This window comes from Strix aluco, chromosome 22 (assembly GCF_031877795.1).
Source record: "Strix aluco isolate bStrAlu1 chromosome 22, bStrAlu1.hap1, whole genome shotgun sequence".
In the NCBI taxonomy this organism is placed as follows: domain Eukaryota; kingdom Metazoa; phylum Chordata; class Aves; order Strigiformes; family Strigidae; genus Strix; species Strix aluco.
Window position 1 is genome coordinate 4,824,300 of NC_133952.1, and position 20,172 is coordinate 4,844,471.

A 20,172-nucleotide genomic window follows, 5' to 3' on the forward strand; every position below is an offset into this window, starting at 1 on the left:
TTTAATGATTTCTGCTAAAGTAGATGGCAAAGCCCCTTTTTCTTCCAGAACAGAAAACAGACTGTAAAAGGAGATTGCAATTTACCCCTTCTGACAGTCTGCTATACCTAAACAGATCCAGAGTAGCTTCTGAGAGCTAAGCAAGCTTTGTCATCGGGTCATTAAGGGGTTAAATACATAGCTATGGGATATAGCACTGATTCCCCCAAGCTTCTTGCTAAAGGTACTGTGTAGTAATATCACACAGAACAGTAAGGGGAGATCTCTGGAGCTGGATTATTTGTCCAGCTGGCTCTTTCAGATGAGTTATTTACCCCCTCACCAAGTTTAATTTGTTACATTTCATCACTTAAGTTATGCTTGTGATCTACCCTCTGCTGGGTTTCAGAACTAGGGCCGCTGTTAGAGGCGTTCAGACTTCACCCAGTCCAAAGCTGCATTAGTAACATGGTCGGAATCATAAAGCGATGTGGAATGTGAAGCAGGGTAGGCTGCAGTCTCCCTCATCCCTCGTGTGGACCCGTATCTTGCAGGCAAACCGAGGTGCTACCACTCTGTGTCACTCTGACACCTTGGCAATACCGTAAAGGGTCATTCTGAGATCAGACACACATGCTGATGCAAGAGCCTTCAGAACAGAATGGTGAAGAAGGTTATGGCGTCGAGAAATTATACTGTAAATATAATTCAAAGTTATATCACAAATATAGTGCGAGGCTTGTCTCATATATGTAATGTCATTGCTAGATTACCAGCCTGAGCAGCAAGGTACCCCAATTCTGTTCTCAGATTTGTCAAAGTGACTCAGTTTCCCCATCTGTAAAGTAGCTGTGGTAAAGCATATCTCTTTCTGTAAAATAATTTGAGACCTTTGAGCGAAAAAGAGGATAGGAATGGGGTTTAGTCTTGCCATATAATGTAATGCCATTTATTATTGGATACAGTTACAGCTATTTAACTGTGTAGGTTTGCTTTACAACTCCTTGCTATTGCCATACAAATCATGGTTTGCAAAAACACAGCATTTTCTGAGGTCTGGGATGGTATCTGTGAAGTCTCGCTGGCCAGGGCTCTGAACAAAGGAGTTTTTAATATTCATATTAATTTTATGTGTTGCATCATGGGGAGCTGGTGGAATCCATAATTAGAGCCCTGATGTAGCAGTGAGCCCAGTGGTAGCAGAGACCCTGAGTCTGACTACAGCCTGCTTGGATCTTAGAGCCAGCGACTGGAAAGATTTCCATACAGTAATGTACTTAGTGGAGCCAACTAGGGAAATGATACCTATGACATCGTTCACCCCAGTGAATTTGAAGGCAACAGCTGAGCGCCAGTGAAAGTTTTACATGGTACCAGGACATTTTATAAGAGCGCTCTGCTGTGTGCATTCTTGGGTGGTGGGGGGCACTTGTAGAGTTTTGCTTCTCTTCTGTCTGCCTCTCATCACTCTGCCTGCCTTCCCCAAATCTGATGTGTCTAAAAGCACTGTCAGGTTGAACTGAATGCACTCCAGGAGGTTCACTAGGTACTTCCTTTGTTTAGAAAACAGAGGAGTGGAGTTGTGGCTGCACATGTGTAGTTACAAGGTAGTATGCTAGAGTCACCATAATTTCAGGACACAAACCAATGCAAGGTCTGTAGGCAAATATACTTACACACACACACACATATATAAAATTAGACCACACAATGCAACGACGGAAAACAGGGAATGTTTCTTTCGGTTACTGCAACTCCCAGCCTCAGTAAAGGTTTTGGTCTAATGGTGCATCACAAACCTCTCCAGCCCAAACGTGCTACCAGCGCACCATGTGCCCATCCATGCGGACACACCTCATGCAACCCCCAGGTGCCGAAAGGGTGCAAGTCTCAGTGCCCAGGGCGCGATCACAGCGACGGTGCTCAGCTAGGTGTGGGCACGGGTGGCTGTCCCCAGCCTGTGTCCCCAGACGAGGGGACAGCCTGTGTCCCTAGAGCCCCCCTGCCCTGCGATTTTCCCCCCTCCCGACCGCCGCTGCCCGCCGAGAGCCGACGCCAACCGCAGACTCTCTCGGCGGTGGGAGGAGCGCCCCGGCGGGCGGGGCGCTGTGTCGGGCCCGCCCGCAGCCGCCGCCGCCACCACCGCCCCGCTCGCGGGCCCGGGGTGGGAGGGAGGTGAGTGGGGGGGGCGGCGGGGACGGGTCGGGGGGCGGAAGATGGAGGCGGCTCTTGGCGCGGCTTCCCCCGGTCGCGGCTGCGTGTGGCAGCCGGGAGCAGGCGGCCTTCTCCCGTGCGGTGCATGGCGGCGCCGGGCAGCCCCGGTGCATGGAGCGGGCGGGCGGCCGGGCCGGGCCGGCGGGGGGCTCCCGCGGTGCCCGGAGCCGCGGAGGGCAGCGGCGTTTGCCGGGAGCGGGGCGCAGGGCCCTGTGCCGCCGGCCCGCCGGGGGGGGCGCCGCTCTCCCCGCGCCCCGCCGTGCTGCTGGGCACGGCCTGCGGCCGCCGGCACGCGTGGCGGTGCCGCTTACCTCGGTGCTGGGGAGGGACGGGCCCCCAGCCCCTCCTGCATCCCCGGGGCTCGGGAAACCGGGAGGAGATCGCCAGCGGCCAGGTCTGGGGGGAGCGGGCGGTGAGAGGGGGGGTCTCTCCCGGCGCTGTGGCCGCAGGGACACGCACCTCGCAGGTGCCCTCGGTGTCTGTCGGGCTGCGGGGGTGCCCACGCGCTGGAGCCCTGTCCTGCCGCTCCTCCAGGGGTCGGGGGCTGAGCCGCTGAGCTGGGCTGGGGTTGGCACTGAGGCTCTGTCAGCGCGGCACTGGTGCTTCACAGCAAAGGCCAGGCGCTAATTCATGCCTCAGCTTTTAATGTGAGTCTCCACATTAAGCCTCTGACCTTTCCAGGAGCTGATAGTGAGGTCATTCCTGCTCTAATGTTTGCACATACAGAAGACCAATGTGTTTTTCCTGATTCTCAAAGAATCTCGGTAACTCTTCCCTTTGTGTGTTACACGTGCAGAGCCTTGTAGGACCCCAGGCCATGCTGCGTTTGGCTTTTCAGTGAGGATGCAACAGTAACAAAAAAGATCTTTTTCGGTTTTTCCATACAGCAGGAGAATTTACAAGACCCGAAATGAGCTCATGTCAAAGTGGCATTCCAGTGACTGTGCAAGGGAATGCACAGTCTTTACACTTACTGCAGGTTAAGCTCTTACAGTGTTTTATATAGATCAGGCCCAGGAGTCTTTTCCTGAAGTCTGACTGAGTAACTTTGTTCTGGCAGGCTATGGGATTTTGAGAGTTTTATTTTTTAGTGTCAACAGTAGTGATTATCTGATATGAAAGCAGTAAACAAACATCCCTGGGTTTACTGTGCTTATTCTGGGCAGTGTAGCACAATATTTTGCAATTGGGAGTGTTGTGAAACTGGTTTTCAGTTGGTTTGGAAATACATGTGACTGTGTAGTTGAATCTGCCAGGAAACTACTTGGCTGATTCACTCATTTCCTTGGGTACATGGAAAAAAATGACCCACCCAAACCCTTCCCATTCCATAGTAGGTACCTGCTCTTCAGCTGCGGTCTCTGTAGGGCATCGCAGTAACTGCAGCCTGCCCAGGTGCAACGGGCAGTATGTCAAACTTCTGTAGGTTCCTGGAATAAAGGTTGCTCAAGCAAGTGTAAATATTACTTTATTGCACTGAGAAACTTTGTTATCTGCATTATAACCACATAGTGGGGGAAGGAAAACCAAGCCTCTGCTTAAAATGATCATTATTTATATTGCAGGTAAAATCTTAGGAGCCACACTTCTGCTCCTCTGCGATTGCCAGCACTATTTGCTGGATTCCTGAAGTGAGTATGTGGAGCTTAAATAGTACAGCAAGAAGGGAGGGACGGGAGGCAGTCACAACAGAAGGCTGGGAGAGGTGATACGAGTTAGATTTACAGACTACAGTGTACCTTGGTGAAGCTCTCTGGAGAAGAGCAACAGGTACTGGGCCGTCTCTTGAGGGAGTGATGTGCCCTGTGGGGAGCACGGAGGCTGTCTCCTTGCACAGTGGCAGAACAGAGCGGGCTGCGGTTGTGGTGGGTGAACTGATGCTCAGCTGCTGTGTGATCTCCATGCAGGAAACGGGGGAGGAAATCTAAGGAGCCGCTACACAAACTGACCTGTGAGAGGGAAGCCTGGGTGCCTGGGTGTAGCAGCATCGCCCAGGTGCCGTCCTGCTGTCCGAGGGGAGGGTCACTAAAACTGCCCCCTTCCTCACTGCATCAGGGTTGCAGTCTTGGGAAGCTCTTTCTCCTGAGAGCTGGAGTGGGGGAGTGCTCCGGGGAGGCTCGCTAGGTTCTCAGCTGGAGACCTTCAGCATGGATCTGAGCTCACATGCAAAGCAGAGCAGTTACTCAGGAAGACACTGTGGGAGCAGGGGTTGCCACATACACCTGCATTTTGCCTGCTCACAAATGGCAGCCAAAAGCTTTAGCACAGCTAACATGCACGGGGTAAGAGCTGGGATGTGCTGTGATGTTGCTGGCACAGGCACGTTCATTTTTTTCTTTGCTGTAATCGGGTCTTTCCTCCTGTTTATCAGAAAGGCTACAACCTGCCGTATCCTACTTGGTTACCTGACCGTTGATCAGAGTCTGCTGTACACACAGTCACAGGAGAAGAGAGATCTGCACTCTGGAGGGGCTGTGAAGAAAAGTTTCCAGTTACTTTTGCCACTGCAGTCTCTGTAGAGTTTCTGTATTACTCAGGTGAGTCTGCTGAGGAGAGAAACGTGAGATTTAGGAAGAACAGTTCAAGGTGCAGATAGGGAGAGATATTCTGAATTTCCTTGTTTTTATTTAGTTATCCTCATCCTTTAGCTGACTTAGTGTTGATTTAGTGATGAAATAGTGACTTTTCTGAGAGCTTTCCAGGGGGAGAACCAGTAAAGAACTAGGACAAGGTCTGTGTTTCATCCCTCTGCCATTCAAGGAGAGCAAGGACCAGGCCTTTTTGCTCCAGCCTAGGAAAAACAGTCCTGAGTAAGTCTGGGCAGGTAAAAGCTAACAGCTTTCAGTCCTAGGGCATATGGGCAGCTGTAACTGGAGCAACGGAGCCAGTGATGTGTTTTCTAGCTGACTGTGAATGTGTGAATCTGATGAGACACTTTTCTGTCTTGTCTCTGCCTGCAGAAGGTTAAGGTGGTCATGTTCATTCTCATACCCAAGATCCATTGCTCAGTTGTATACTCAGGAAACTGCCTTTTTACAATGGTGTAATCATGCCAGTGCAAAGCCTAGTGGAACTGCACCTGTACCAGTATAAAAAAGCCATGTACTTTTTCCTCTTACTGTCAAGAGGCTGGTTTTCCTGCACAGGTGTAAATTTATTGACCAGAACCAAAAATTTTTAAAGAAGTTAATTATCTTGTGTGCTGTGAAAGCTATGCTCCAACTAAACACAACTTCAGAAGATGACATTAAGAGAATGAGATAGCCAGTGTAAGAGCTTCTGAAATAATACTTGGTGTAATGAGAACAGCACAATGGTTTATTCGCTTGTTCTGGATTATCTCTCTTGAGATGTAAAGTCATTGCCATGTTTCTAGGTATAAGAACTAAATGTGTCATTTCTCTTAAAACCAACTTTATTTTGGATTAGAGAAACAGGAATAAATAAGAATGAGCAAAGGGGCTTTTCAGTCAGGGAGAGCAGCTGTTACTGGCTGCAGTGGTTTGAATGGGTACTGAGCGGAGGAGGCCAAAACGGGTGCTGACACGCGCTGTTCAGTGATGGAAAGTTGCAGTAGGCAGAACACAAACCTCACATTGTCTCCTGGCCCCATACACAACCATCATGAGACAACATCTAGACTGGCTCATGTCTAGACTCAGTTTTAAGGACTAAACTTCTCTTCCCCTGTGTTGTTTTATCAGACCATTTGTCTCCCAGTAGCTCATTAGAACCTAATTCAGCTCTGTTCATGAGAGTGTATTAAAGAAGAGCCTGTGTGCTGGAACTGCCAGTGGTTGTGCTTGTTTCTGAGCTGCTAGGACAATATTGACATGAAGCAATGCCATGACAGCATAATACCATCTGAGCCAAGTCCCAAACAGGAGGTTGTTGAAAGCAGTACTTAATTTGCAGGCACATGTGTTCATTTGTAGCCAGCTCTGAAATTTGTATTAAAATGGATTTCAGTTTCGCTGTCTAAAGGTATTGACACCCCCTCATTAACTCAGCTGTGGGAACAATGCTTATGCTACTGAAAGACCATAGGCACACGCTGTCTTCCACTTCTTGGTTTGCATGAGGAGGCTGCAGTCTTTTCAAGAGCCCCAGTTACTACTGTGATTCAAGTCATGGAGGGGAGACTGTTGGGTGGAGGATCCAGGCAGAAGTCCCTGACTCTTCAGCCATGGGAAGGCAGGTACCTTGCATTGTGTTTTGAGTGTTATAACACGGATTGACAGATTTTAATTTTTAATCCTGTCCTCTAGTGTTCCTGGGTCTGCCTCTCCCAAGATGCTGAGAAGAGTGCTGTGTACAGTGTTGTTCGTGGGAGCCTTGCCATCACTGGCTGAAGCGTCCCAGGGTCACATTTCAGTGGTCTTGCTGGGAGCCACAGGTGATTTGGCCAAGAAGTATTTGTGGCAGGGTCTTTTCCAACTCTACATGGACCAAGTGAGCAGTGGCCACAGCTTCACTTTCCACGGGGCTGCACTGACAGCTCTGGAGCCAGGACAGAGGCTGATGTTTGATGTGCTGAAGAAGCTGGCCTGTCCCCCAGATGAATCCCCTGACAGATGTGCTGTGCTCAAGGACCAGTTCCTGAAGCTGAGCCAATACCACCAGCTGAAGACTGCCGAAAACTACACTGTGCTGAACAGAGAGATTGAGACACTGCTTCGCCAGGAGGGGCTGAAGGAAGCTGGAAGGATCTTCTACTTCTCAGTACCACCATTTGCCTACACAGAGATCGCCCGGCACATCAACAGCAGCTGCAGACCACCTCCGGGAGCCTGGTTGCGTGTGGTGCTGGAGAAGCCTTTTGGCCATGACCTGGTGTCAGCCCAGCAGCTGGCTGCAGAGCTGACAAGCTTCTTCAGGGAAGAGGAGATGTACCGGGTGGATCACTACCTTGGCAAACAGGTGAGCAGCTTGCAATGCGCAGCCCCCTGCCACGTTGAGGGACTTAAAGGCTGGAAGAGTGTTGGATGTCAGCTCCGCATCTAATGAGAGCGTTGTTCCCCTCTCAAATTCACAGGCCACTGAGTGTGCTCACTTGCTGCCATTTGCTTATGGAATCCTGTACTGTTATTCTTGTCCTGTGCTGTGCTGCTGTCCATCCTCTTCCAGAGCAGAGGAGACGTGCAGACCAAAGCAGGGCTTTCTCCCGTTAGTGATGAGGGTCCCCTCTCCAGAGGGAAGCCAGGGTGTAGGGGTGAACTGTGTGTGTGCATGAAGGAGAGATGCAGAATTCATCTGGTCTTCTCACCAAGGTCAGGGCTTTGATTTCGCTGAATAAGCAATGCCCTTTCCCTCTCACAGTTCTCCCATCTCATTACACACAGGCCTCTCTGCTTAGCCGTGGCTTCTAGAAGCAGTTTTTAATTTGATATGATACGGAGCTGATGTGATGTTAGTTTTGCGGGATGCTTAGGAGAAGGTTTCTTCCTGCCCGGTGCTCCACTCAGGCCACGGAGGACTGGCTGCTGCAGGGGCAGCTCAGGATGTGGAGCTGCATTGTCCCAGAGGGAATGTGTTCAAGGACATGCCATCCTTGTTTTAGAGGAATGTGATGCCACATTTTGAAAGTAGCCGTGGCACTGTGGCCAGATTTTACGCAGAAGGTTGCATGTCCAGCTGCAAGGAGAGCATCTCTATTAAGAGGGGGATTTCTTCTCCTTTTTTTTTTTTTCTTTTTTTTCTCCCAAAAAGAGCAGATGGCTTTGGTGGTGTAAGCATCTGATCTAATGTATTTCAGCACTTTGGAACCGTACGTTAGTCCTAGGATGGTCTGACTCAGCCCTTTGTCCTTTGACGGATATAAACTGAGTGCCTTGCAGTTTGTAGTTCAGCCTTTTTCACATGAAACATCAAAATGCCTCAGAAAGACCTTTAATGTCTGCTCTGTATGGTCACTGGAGACCCCACTGTGCATCACTGCAGGCTTTCTTGCTGATTTTTCTCTTCTCTGACCCACTCTGCTCTCTGTGGTGTGGCATGTCTGCTGGCACTCCAGAGCTGGCCCTACCCCAGTGCTGGATGGGACAGTGAGGCAGAGATACTGTGGCAATCTGGTGAGTTTTTGTTGGGTCTTTGATTTTTCCCTTCACAGGCTGTAGCCCATATCCTGCCTTTTCGAGATCAGAACCGACAGTTTCTGGATCCAATTTGGAACCGACATCATGTGGAAAGAGTGGAGATTGTCTTGAAAGAGACTGTGGATGCTAAAGGTTGGTGAGGCGAGTGTGCAGAGCTAGGGTGAATGAGTGAGAAGGAGAACTGGCAGGTCCATTAATTATGTGAAAGTGGCCCTTGAGGTAGTGCTGGTGCAGAAACAAAAAAGAGTAGATGAATGATATGTTGCTCCCTGGAAATAGAAAGGGACTGTTTTACACTTCCTATGCTAGGGACTGATTCACTTCTGGATAGTGTTGCTGCTTCCAAGAAAAGATTCCCATTGCTGGGAGCAGGGGCAGAATCCCCCTCTCTGCTGCAGAGCTGTGGGGACATTGCACCTAGTTTTCTATCCCAAATCTTGGTTAAAGGCACTAGGTTTGAAATTGATGCATTCTAAGGCCACTTCAGTTCAGTGCTGCAATAATCTGGTGGTTGTAACAGCACCCCTTTCATATTCCTGTCCTGTTAGCTACCAAGCTCACACAGAATGTACCTTTGAGCTATTCTTTGGAAGATGCTCTTACATCTTTTGCTGGGATGTTACTCGTATCAGCTAGTTGGTGTCAGTCCAGGTACATGGGTCAGTCTGCGTTTGTCTGCCTGTTTCTTTCCTTTCCTCTCTGTAGTAAGAAAGAGCATTGCAGAGAGAAAATCCAAGCCCAGAGTTGCTAGCATGGGGCTCCTGCTGAAGGACACGGCTGCAATCTCTCCCTGCAATGCTGCAGCATCCGCTCTGCAGTGCTCAGCATAAAGCACTCTGGGCTGGACTGCCACCCGCAGCACTTCTTGCGATGTCAGGCGCCCTCAGATCTGCAACATCAGGATTGCTTCTCCACTCGCTTTACCTCCTCTATCTGCCTCCTCCCTCCCTCCTTCCCTTCCTTCCTCAGCCACCGCAAACTCAATTAATGCATTTTTATCAAACTTGGAGTAATCTCTGGTTTGGCAGCCCAGACCTCACCTGGGCCTGTTTGTGGGAGAGGGAGGCACTGCAGAGAGGTTTAGGGAGAACAGTGTTGTCTGTGTGCAGCTCCAGCTACGCCCTGTACCCTCCCTGCTCTGAACAACTTTGTAATTTTTCATTTGACATCTTTCTTCCCCAGTGCGGCTTCAGCTGGCAGCCTGGCTCCCAGCAAGTCTGCAGCATTGATTACTTTAATGAATGTGCCTTTGGATTAGAGCAAGGGAGATAAATGTATCAATCAATAGGGGAAGCCTGTGGCTGTGATGTAGTCTGCAGTGTGCAGCCTGCTGCTGCTGGACTAACGAAAGGCATCTGTTGGAGTCACTTTCTTTATAAGTGCAATGTCCTTCTCCCCTGTTTCCACCTGCATGAGAAGTCAGGCAGGGAAAGAGAAGCAGGACTTTGTGCGTGAAATTTTGTCTCTCAAGGGCATGGCTCAGCCAGAGCCTTCTGAGGACGTGAAAACCAGGGGAAAAGAGGCAGTGAAAAGCAGCGTTCATTGCCAGGGCCCAGCTTCAGCTGTTCTGTGAATCTGGTGTGTAGCTATAGGGCTGCTGGAGTCCCTGCTCTCACCCCACTTTCCAGCTACTCTGTCAAAGCTTTTGCGTAGAACTGCGCGTTGTGTGGAGTCTCAGGTCCAGGTGCTGTGACCTGTGGGACAGGAGTGTCACGAGGGTTATACAGGGGCCCTGCACCGTGCTGGATGTGGGAGGCTTGAACTGGATATTGCTGCCAGTCACTGACTGCAGCTTCTGAAAGCACAAGCAGTCTAAGAAGGCAAAGCTGCCTTCTGCTCTGTGCACTCGGGAAGTATCAGGCGAGAGCATTACTCCTGCTGGGTTTAGGCCCTGTAAGCACCCAAAGGGAGGATTATGTCTGGCTCTGTGGAGGACAAGCAGTCCTGTGGGAACCTTTTATCTTTATTTTAGCAGCAGAGGCATTTTGAAAGTCCCTCTGGAGGGAGAATAAAGGCTTAGTATCGTAGAGTCATAGAATTGTTTGGGTTGAAAGGGACCTTTGAAGATCATCTAGTCCAACAGGCAGGACCTCTTTCACTGGGTCAGGCTGTGCAAAGCCCCATTCAGCCTGGCCTTGAACCCTTCCAGTGAGATGAGGCATCCACAAATTCTGTGGGCTTGATAGCTTCAAGTTTATTGTTGGGCCAGGAGAAGAGGAGCTTGGTGCAAACCAATTTGGGCTTGTGCTCTTTATTCTCCTTGACACACATGTTATACATGCAGAGGGCAAGACTGCAGGAAAACCACATCTGTTTACCAGTATCTTACCTCCTCTTTGTCCTCAGGCCGCACCAGCTTCTATGAGCAGTATGGAGTCATCCGGGACGTGCTGCAGAACCACCTCACGGAGGCCCTGATGTTCCTGACCATGGAGCTCCCAGCCAACGTGACCAGGGCTGAAGAGGTTTTGCAGAGCAAGCTGCAGGCCTTCCAGTCCTTGCGGGGCCTGGAGAAAAACAGTGCTGTGTTGGGTCAGTATCAGGCATATGCCAGCCAAGTACAGGAGGAACTGCAGAAGACACAAGACTACATCAGCACAACACCAACCTTTGCAGGTGAGAGTTTGGTCTGGGCCCTGGAGAAAGGAGTAGTCTAGAGCTGAGGAGAGCAGGAGATGCGAGTCCTTGCGTGCTGATACCAGCCCCATGACCTCACTGCTGACACAGGGATGTCTCCAGACATCCACCAGCATGGTAACTGGGAGCTGTAACAAGATAATACTGCTGTCATGTTAGTTAACTAACTATCCAGTGAATGGGAAGCATTGCATCAGGGCTAAGTCCCATTATTCTCGATAAGATCTCTGAGTTATTTTCAAGTGGCCTGCAAACTCCTTTGCCTTTTCCTAAAATTGAGTTGCTCTCTGCACCTGAAGGGTAAAACATTGGATGTTCTCTGTGATTAGTAGACCACACAAGGCCATCTCTGGCCATGCTGGGTCTTCTGAACATTAAAGAGTTTGTCTGAATGGTATTTGTGCTCAGAAGCTAGTTTCCTGCAAGGTGAAAGGAGGCTAATCAAGTAGGATACCTGGGAGGAAGCACAGCAGGGTAGCTGGAGAGCAGTTAGTCCAGTGATGTCATGAAAGGGCCGAATGTGGAGCAAGAGACACAGTGGATGCCAAGATTTTCTGGGAGCTAAGGAAGGAGTATGATGGATAGGTGATAGAGATCCCCTCAAATCTGCTTCCTGTTGAGGTTTAATTTGGTAGCTGAGATCACTGTCATTTCAGGTGTGCTGGTTCACAGTGACAGCCTGCGTTGGGAAGGGGTCCCTTTCCTCCTCACTTCTGGGAAAGCTCTGGATGAACGGGTAGGTTATGTCCGTGTTCTCTTCAAGAACCGGGCCTACTGCACTCAGAGAGAGACTCTGAGGGATGCAGGGCACAGCCAGTGTAAAGCCAAGCAGATCATCTTCTACATTGGGCACGGCACACTCAACACTCCTGCGGTGCTTGTGAGCAGGAACCTTTTCAGGCCTGTCATGCCAGAAGGCAGTTGGAGAGAAGCAGTGGGTCAGTCAGACCTGCACATTTTTGGACAACCGTTGTCTGATTACTATGTGTACAGCCCTGTGAAAGAGAGAGATGCGTATTCTGTCCTCATCTCCAACATCTACCATGGTAGGAAGGACTTCTTCATTACCACTGAGAACCTGCTGGCCTCCTGGGGATTCTGGACACCGCTGCTGGATAGCATTTCCCACCAGCCCCCGCGCCTCTACCCGGGGGGTGCGGAGAACCAACACGTCTTAGACTTTGAAATGGTGAGTGGGGAAGTGGCATTCATACTGGCAGAGCCGGTGGAACTGCTGAACCCCAACAAGCTGATGCCAAGCGATTACAGGACAATCCAGTCCAAATTTCGGCAACGTCGCCTGGTCTCAGCATGGTCTGAGGACCTGATCTCCCAGCTGGCTTCTGACATCGAGCAGACAGCAAGCAGGACTGTGGCACGCTCTGGGCAGTTCCACCTGGCCCTCTCAGGTGGCTCAAGCCCTGTGGTCCTATTCCAGCGGCTGGCAAGACACCATTATGCCTTCCCATGGAAGCACACCCACATCTGGCTGGTGGATGAACGCTGTGTCCCTCTCACTGACACTGAGTCCAACTTCTTCAGCTTGCACAGCCACCTCCTCCAGAGTGTCCGGGTGCCCTACTTCAACATCCACCCCATGCCTGTGCACCTGAACCAGCGGCTCTGTGTGGAGGAGGACAGAGGCACGGAGCTGTATGCCAAGGAGATCATGGCCCTGGTGGCCAATGCCAGCTTTGACCTGGTGCTGCTGGGGGTGGGCACTGATGGACACACTGCCTCACTCTTCCCCCACTCTGAAAATGGCTTGGAAGGGGCTCAGACTGTGGTGCTGACTGAAAGCCCTGTCAGACCTCACCAAAGGATGAGCCTTAGCCTACCCCTCATCAACAAGGCCAGGCAGGTGTTTGTCTTGGTTTTGGGGAGGGGTAAGCACGACATCACTGCTCTCCTCAGCAGAGTGGGCCATGAGCCAAGGAAATGGCCTGTCTCGGGTGTCAACCCCACCTCTGGCCAGCTGGTGTGGTATGTGGATTATGAAGCTCTGCTTGGGTGATGCCTTGACAGTGTCCCTCCTCCCTTGTCTGCGTGGCCCTTACAGCCTGGATTTTCCTACACAACGTCCATGTTTTTTTGTTGCCAGCAGCAGCTTCATCTCTGACAGACTTCTCTAACCTTCTGGGAAATCTGTGGCCTGCAGTGCCTCTGACATTTGAGCCTGGAAAGGAGCTCGGCTCAGTGTTCAGAGCTACGTAGGAGCCAAGAGCCCAGTGCAGCATTTCTGGCTCTGCTAGGGATTCTGCCTGTGACTTTGGACAAATTACCTCACCTTGAAGTGCCTCAGTTTTCCCTGTCAGGCCTTTGTGGTTAACAGCCTTTAACTACCTCGCAGGCACTACGGGAGACTTAAATTAAGTACCTGCCAAATTTATTATTATTTTTTTTTAATTCTCAGGTTAGAAGACAGTAATAACATGCTCATCCTCTACTCAGTCTGGCTGGGGCAGAGTCATCTTGGTAAAATGATATTTCTGTGCACATGGGTCTGTAGCCTTGTGTGTGCAGCCCATCTCAGTGTCAGCCAGCCACTATGGCTGTGCTCTCCCCAAAGCGTAGACACCCATTTGCTTTTGTGGCATGTGGCCCCTAAATGCTAACGGTGATTTGTGAGCTCACTGCAGTCCCCCGATTCTTTGCAAATTGCCCAGCATTAGAGGCTGAGTTTATAAGCAGTAATTTGCTGCTTTCATTAAGTGGATATCTGATACCATGGGGGATGGAGAAGAAAGACACATTGCTCTTTTAGGCTGTTAGAATAATGGGGACAGGGTGAGGAATATGGCAGTTCACAGAGCTGTTATTTGCTTGTAGTGCAATAATTATTAAGGGAGAAGCTTTGTGTTCGGAGAAGTTGTTTGGGTTTAGCTAGCAAAGAAATGTTTTCTTTAACTATCTCTCTCTGTCTCATTCTCTGAAATGAACTTTTCTCTGTCCTTAGAATTGAAGCTTGCAATGTCATTCAGTGGCTTGTAAAATTTCTACAGGAGGCAGCTTTATAAACTTTCAGTGTATCCGTCATTACAGCACACACTGAGGTAGTTACAGTGTTTGCGGATGGTGGTGGTGGGGTTTGAAGTCTGATTTATAAGGGGAGGGAATTTTCTCTGTACGTATCTCTTCGGCACACGGAACTAGCAAATTGCATTTCCGTGTTGACAGGACAATGTTAAGTGGTTATAGAAGTGTGTAGTTCTGTTGCTCACAGGAAGGGTTGGAGACATCTAGTCCTACCTAGAGACCCCACTCTCCCTAATTTTCACCTTCCAGAATGCTGCCATGCACAGTGGGTGTCTCTCTGTTTTCATGATATCCCCAAATGCTCCGTGATCTTCTCTAATGCATAATTTACCACAGCACACCAGAGTGCAGCTTTTTGTAAGGAAAGCAAGACAGCACAAGATGGGAGAATCTGGGCTGATGGTCCATGTGGAGGCTAGAGACAAACCCACTGCCCTGGGGTGGCAGCAGGAAGGAACAGACCCACCGCGGGAAGCTGGGAGGTGGATGTGGTACTGGCTGCCCACAGGGAGGGTTCTGTGTAGGAGCGGAGGCCACTTTGAAGGGGACTTCTCTCTTCCTGTGAATGCTGGCCCTGTTTCCACGGAGAAGTAGCTGTGTGTGGGTGACTGGGTGGAGATGGTGGGGACTGAGGTGACCCAGGGCCTGGGGGCTCGGGACGGGCCCTGCTGCTGACAGGAGATGGTGCCCTGACCCCGAGAAGCAGCAGTAAGGGCCAGGCTTGGCCCGCCTTCACAGCCCTGGAGCCTCACAAGGGAAAAATGGGATCCTCAGGAGCTGGACCTGAGAGTCTGGTGAGCCCTGAGGGACCTGAAAGCCTGCAGTACAGGGAAGGAAGGAGACTGTGCTTTAGAGAGCTGGGCGATAGGCATTGGCTTCACATCCCTCCCTGTGCAGGGATCTGTGGAATCTGAGCGATGAAGTGGCAAATCCAGGTACAAAGAGGTGCTACGGTCTGATAGCACGTGAAGCAGGGTGGGCAGGTCCATACAGCCTGTGCTCCCAGGCTCCCGGGGACTTGGTGCCTTTCAGCGTAATGCTTAATGCAGAAATCGGAATTGTCCTCTGCTAATTGCACAGATGAAAGTGCGCTGAGCAAGCTCCAGAGAGCCTGTTACTCGTCAGCTGTCCCTAGGCAAACAGAGCCAGGGAGAACGTAACCTGGCAGAAGCTATGTGCAGCAGGAAAAGGCCAAATTCTCAGGGACTGGCTGTGATTTCTGGCAGACACCCTCCCCCACCTTGCAGATGGTCCAGAAAAGCTGCATTTTACATACTGTGTTTGACTGAGGTGAGCTGAGTTGCCCTGATGCTCATCACTTTGCTTTTGCATGGGAAAGGGAGTTGCAGTGGTGTCGCTTTCTCAAAAGCTCAAACACAGAAGAGACACAAGTGCCTTAACTGGTCTGGTTTGACAGCCAGGATGGCTGGTTACCCATCCCTTGTGGGTGTTCGTCAGTAAGTTTGCTCCTGCCTGTTTCATGGTTACGGGCAGGCTTAACTACCAGCACAAGCAACAAAGGGTGAAAATAAATCACCGGGGAGGAGAGTAGCATAGAAAAGCGGGAGGAAGGTGAGTGCTGCAGGACTTGCTTGTCAAGTGGATGTGCTGACAGTGGAGTCTGGAGTAAGAGCATTACGCCTAGGAGTTAACCGGAATAACTCTTCTGGAATAACTCTCTTCATAGATGAGTGCTAGCAAACGCTGGCTCCAAAATATACCACAGTGGCTGAAACAGCTGTGCAGAGGAGGATGTTTTAGGTCTGGTATGTCCATAAATTCCAACATAATTTTTTGTTTTTAAATAAAAATAGCCATATTAACTTCATTCCAGTTCTTTTCTATTTGGTGTGAGGGAACAAGTTTTAATGAAAAATTGACCTATGTGAGAATAAATATATTATTATAAATGACAGAATTTATTACTACTTTACAGATGACTGTGGCGCTGGTGTTATTTCTGCATGCTTTCTTGTTAATATTTCGCTGGCACCTTTTGAAATAAACGCTGATTTTAGAGAGGTTTATTTGCACTTTTAAATAAGCATGTGGTTTTTTCCCAGAGAGCCACAGTTCTTTCCAGCTGAAAGTAGGGTTTTCTAATGGGTCACCCCAAAATTAATCCTAGATTTTATTAAAATCCAGTAAAAGCTTGCACACGTTTTCCTTGATGAACATAACTGTATGGGTTGTTTGGGTTTTTCTCTTTTTAGAACTGTGTTTTCTTTTTGCACAGACAATTCCTGTTAAACTCAGCATTTGCCAAATGAAAAAAAAAATGGTTTTAACTGTGTAAAATTTGTGACTGGCGGGAGGGAGACTGCAGATGGGAAGAAGGGTTAAACGAGCAACAAATCTGATGAGGAAGAATGATAGAAATCCACTGGGCTGTAGGCCAAGGAAGCAGTACTATTTTTATTTTGTGAAAGCTATTAATAGGAGGTGTGCACCTTCTTGAGAGCTTGTATTAACCTTTCTTTGCAAAAGCAACTCCATGGAGTAACTTGTTATAGTCTGTTTCTCCCCTAAGTGATTATTGATACCAATTTTGTTATTTTTTTAAATGGCAAGTGCATTTCTAGAATTCAATGGTACGATTATTTATGTGTTTTACAGAAAACTAACACTGGAAGTAAGTAATTTTTCATTTAAACTTTTATAAATCAAGTTGTAAAATTGTATTTTCCTATGAGTAAAGTTTTGTGATTGCTTTTGTGTTGTTTAATGAATAGATAATTATATTTATACAAAATAAATAGTTTTTAATAAAAGTGTCTTTTAATTTCTTGTAAAGATTGGTCATCGTTCTGGTTTTTCTCCTGTCCTCTTGGTGAGTGAAGGTTTAAAGTTTTAGTTGTACAAAGCGGAGAAGGTTGAATTTTCTGTAGCGTGAAACCAGCAGTCTTAAATGTTCAGTCTCTCTTTTTTTGTGTATCATCCAAACAAGGCCAGGACTTTTCAGAACAGAGGAACAGCCAAAGCCCTTTTAAAGTGAGAAGATGGAATCACCCAATACTGCGCAGGGTCCTGAAATCGCTAGGCCTTAGGAAAGTCTCCACTGATCCACATTTACTCCCTGAGTTGCATTCCATAGATACTATCACCATAGTACAGAGTTGCTTAATAACATAGACTTTATAGAGCTGCATTTTTAACTATAATCTATTCAAGATCTGTGAGCTGAGATTATGCAGTTGAACTTCAAGAACAAGCTATGCTGTGCCTCTGGCTAGGAAGGCATTATGCAGGGTCCCAGTGTGGAGGCCTGGCCTCTGGTTTAGCTAGTACCCAAGTGTTCCTGTCCAGAGCCAGCCACCTCTTCCTCGGTGAAAGGAAAGTCTCGCTTGGCACCTCCATTACATAGAAAGAAAAGGTACAGTGTATCCTGGAAAGGGGAGGAGGAGCATCCTATTGCCGTAAGGGAAGGCTTCATTTTCCTGGCAAGAGAATAGGAGGATTTAAATCAGATGTTTCCTTGCTAGATTCACAAATGCCAGTTCCCCTGAGTGCAGCTGAAAGGGCACTGTCATTCACAGACTTGTGGGTTTTCAGTGGATTCCCTGGGCTGCTAACGTAGCAGAGCAGTTCTGTAGTACCAAGTGCTGTGGGTCTTTTCCTCTTCAGTGTCCAAATCCCCTCTAGGGCTCCCTTGGGTGTGCAGGTACATTGCTCTGATGTGAGTATGATACTCTCTGATGCTGTTGGTGGTGCAGAATTATCTAAGTGACCCATACATTTGAAGATGGCTGTACAAGTGAGGAGATAAGAGAGTCATGTCATAGGGCTGGGACAGTATTTTCCCCTCCAGGTCAGAAGTGGTTTAATTGTAGTTTAGAGAGAGTTTTGTTCTAGCTTACAGACCATTGCACATCACTGAAGAAGATACTTGAAGCAGTTACAGGATTAGTGAATCCTTCCCAAACACAGGGAGCAGAGGCAGTGGTGGTAAAAGCAGCAAAATTTTCAGTGTCATAACACTTTTCAAAACCACTTTTTTGGTGCTGTGCTTGACTTCTCCTTTGACCACAGCTTGGGGCAATCCTTAGGATTTGTGCCTTTGGAGTCATTGCCTGCCTTAGTAGGGATTTGGTTTATTTCCCCCAAAAAAATGACTGAAAATGTGGCTATTGCCTAAAAAGGGGCAAGAAAGGCAATGGAGGGGAGAGAGTGTAAACCATTACATTTCAGGAGCCAGAGGCATCCTGAAACAAGCCGCCTTGTGAAATGTCTGTGGGTAATGTGAATCGCTCCGGTTCATTCCAGCTGCTCCCCCTGCAGAGAGCTGGCATGACGTCCTGTAGCAATGCAGCACCAGGTTCTCCTGCAAGCACCACTGCAGACCCTGCCAGGCCTGTGCCCTCAAACTGCTCCCTGCGGCGGGACATGTTGGCTCTCCTTTGACAGATTGCTCTACAGAGAGGAATTTCCCTCAGAAACTATGTCCTGGTGGCGCTCTGACCAGACATCGCCTCATTTTTTCCTTCAACAGGGCTCCCTTTTCGTAGGCATCTCCTTATCCACAAAACAATCTGGGTCTTGTGTGAGTGATGTTTGGCTCCGAGCAGTGTTGCTGTTGCTGAAATGAGACCTGCGCACAGACACAAACTGTTAAGCAGGTTCTTTTCGGTAGATCCCAGCCTATTTTTAACAGGATTTGGGCATTTTTTTCATGCTTTGCTTTTCTTACGTGGGCGTATTTTCTGGGTGGCACAGTGCTCTGTGTGTTTGCAGACTTGGGGAGGCTCCCCTTTGCTGCTCACAAGAGGGAAGAGAGGGAGATTGTGAGACGGGAGGGGGGGCAGCATGGGAACTCAGATATATATATCTACATCTCTGGCCGAGTTGTGGGGGGCTGGAGCTGCAGCTGGTACCAAGTTTAGCTTATTTCCCCACATGAAGAAGGGAAGCCTGGGGTCAGCTGCTAGGGAAGAGGGCAGACTGTATTCAGGGAAAGGGAGGAAATAAGAGGAAAAGGCCAAGTGCTATGTGTCTGTCTGAGGTGTGCATATCCCATTGGGAATGTGCTTGTGGGATAGACCTGACTGATGTTAATTAAAGAGCTTAATTTGGGAAAAGCAAAAAGTCCTCAGTGAAAGGGAGGGAAAAAACATGGGCGACTAGGATTCCTCTGACTGCATGGATCCTGCGTCATTCCACGGCTTTCTAGGGAGCCGGTTTGGTAGCGATACAGCATCCCGCTGTGTGCCCCACGGTAGGATTGCTTAGGGGTGGGAGGAGATGGGACTGCTGCCTTGTGTTCCCAGTCCCATGGGAACTGCAGGTCTGTGGTTAGCAGGAGAGAGCTGAAGGGGCAGGACTCTGCCACTGCCTCGCTGTGAGTGAGTCACGTCGCTTGCCTGAGTTCCCCTTTCCTCTCGCTATGCAGCAATAGTAAATTAGCTGTCTCATGGGGATATGAAATGTTTGGAAGAGGTCGGAAAAAAGCTGCTGGAGGAATGGAGAGCTTTATCCTACAGCGTCCCTGTTGTGTGTATCGAGTCATGTTCATCAAACAGTATCAGCCAAAGTACTTGCCAGGAACAGCAGCAGTCAAAATCTTTTCAGCACAAAGCCAGAGCCTGTTCTTATTGCTGTTATCTGCTGCAAGCAGATGCTGCCTGGCATCTCCTTTCCCAACAGCAGTATTTTGACATATCCAAACTGTCTGACAAACACACCACCCACATGCTGCAGTGTTTTGACTTACAGAGGGACATTGCTGTAGATGTTTTTCCTGAGCTTCTCTCTGGAAGCGCTTAGGTGTCTGTAACTAAAAAGTGCTTTGGAGGCAAGCATGCCAGCAGCAGAGGGTGCTGCTTCCTCATGCTGGAGGAGCTGGCGGGAACCACTTTTCCCAGCTCTGTCCCGCAAAGGGAGCTTTTCCTGGAGGCACAGACCAACACAGCTGGGCCTCTGACACCAACCCTTTCACTGCTGGTCCTGAGCCACACACAGTGCAGAGATGAGCACTGATCTCCTGTGGCACAGCGAGCTCTCAGGTCAGCCTGCTCTCCCGGGAGCTACTCCACAGCTGCTATTCTTGTTATTACCTGGTTGCTACTCGTTTTTCTGCTTCCCCATTCCCAGTGGCTTCTCAGGCACAGACTGCGACCATGTGCTTAGCCCCCTACACACAGGCTTGGGACATACAAGTAAGTAAAAGGAGTGTTATGATGTGTCCTTTTGACTGCAGGTAGGTGTGTCAGCCAGT

The 20,172-nt window shown here is 49.1% G+C and overlaps 1 protein-coding gene across 11 annotated transcripts; it reads left to right on the forward strand.

Annotated features, from left to right (window-relative positions):
• The first annotated feature begins 2,095 nt into the window (after window positions 1–2,095).
• On the forward strand, window positions 2,096–16,732 carry H6PD (hexose-6-phosphate dehydrogenase/glucose 1-dehydrogenase). 11 transcript variants are annotated; one of them, XM_074848048.1, is made up of 7 exons: window positions 2,098–2,154; window positions 3,759–3,824; window positions 4,565–4,730; window positions 6,462–7,113; window positions 8,303–8,420; window positions 10,635–10,904; window positions 11,582–16,732. In XM_074848048.1, exons 4-7 carry the CDS (start codon window positions 6,487–6,489, stop codon window positions 12,937–12,939), a joined length of 2,373 nt encoding a protein of 790 aa, XP_074704149.1. In that variant the 5' UTR covers window positions 2,098–2,154; window positions 3,759–3,824; window positions 4,565–4,730; window positions 6,462–6,486; the 3' UTR covers window positions 12,940–16,732. The 11 variants fall into 11 exon arrangements, with proteins under 11 accessions (XP_074704148.1, XP_074704149.1, XP_074704144.1 ...); XM_074848050.1 differs by lacking the exon at window positions 2,098–2,154 and adding an exon at window positions 2,423–2,587; XM_074848042.1 differs by lacking the exon at window positions 2,098–2,154 and adding exons at window positions 2,620–2,957; window positions 3,081–3,172 and having other exon boundaries at window positions 3,759–4,730.
• The last annotated feature ends 3,440 nt before the right edge of the window (window positions 16,733–20,172 follow it).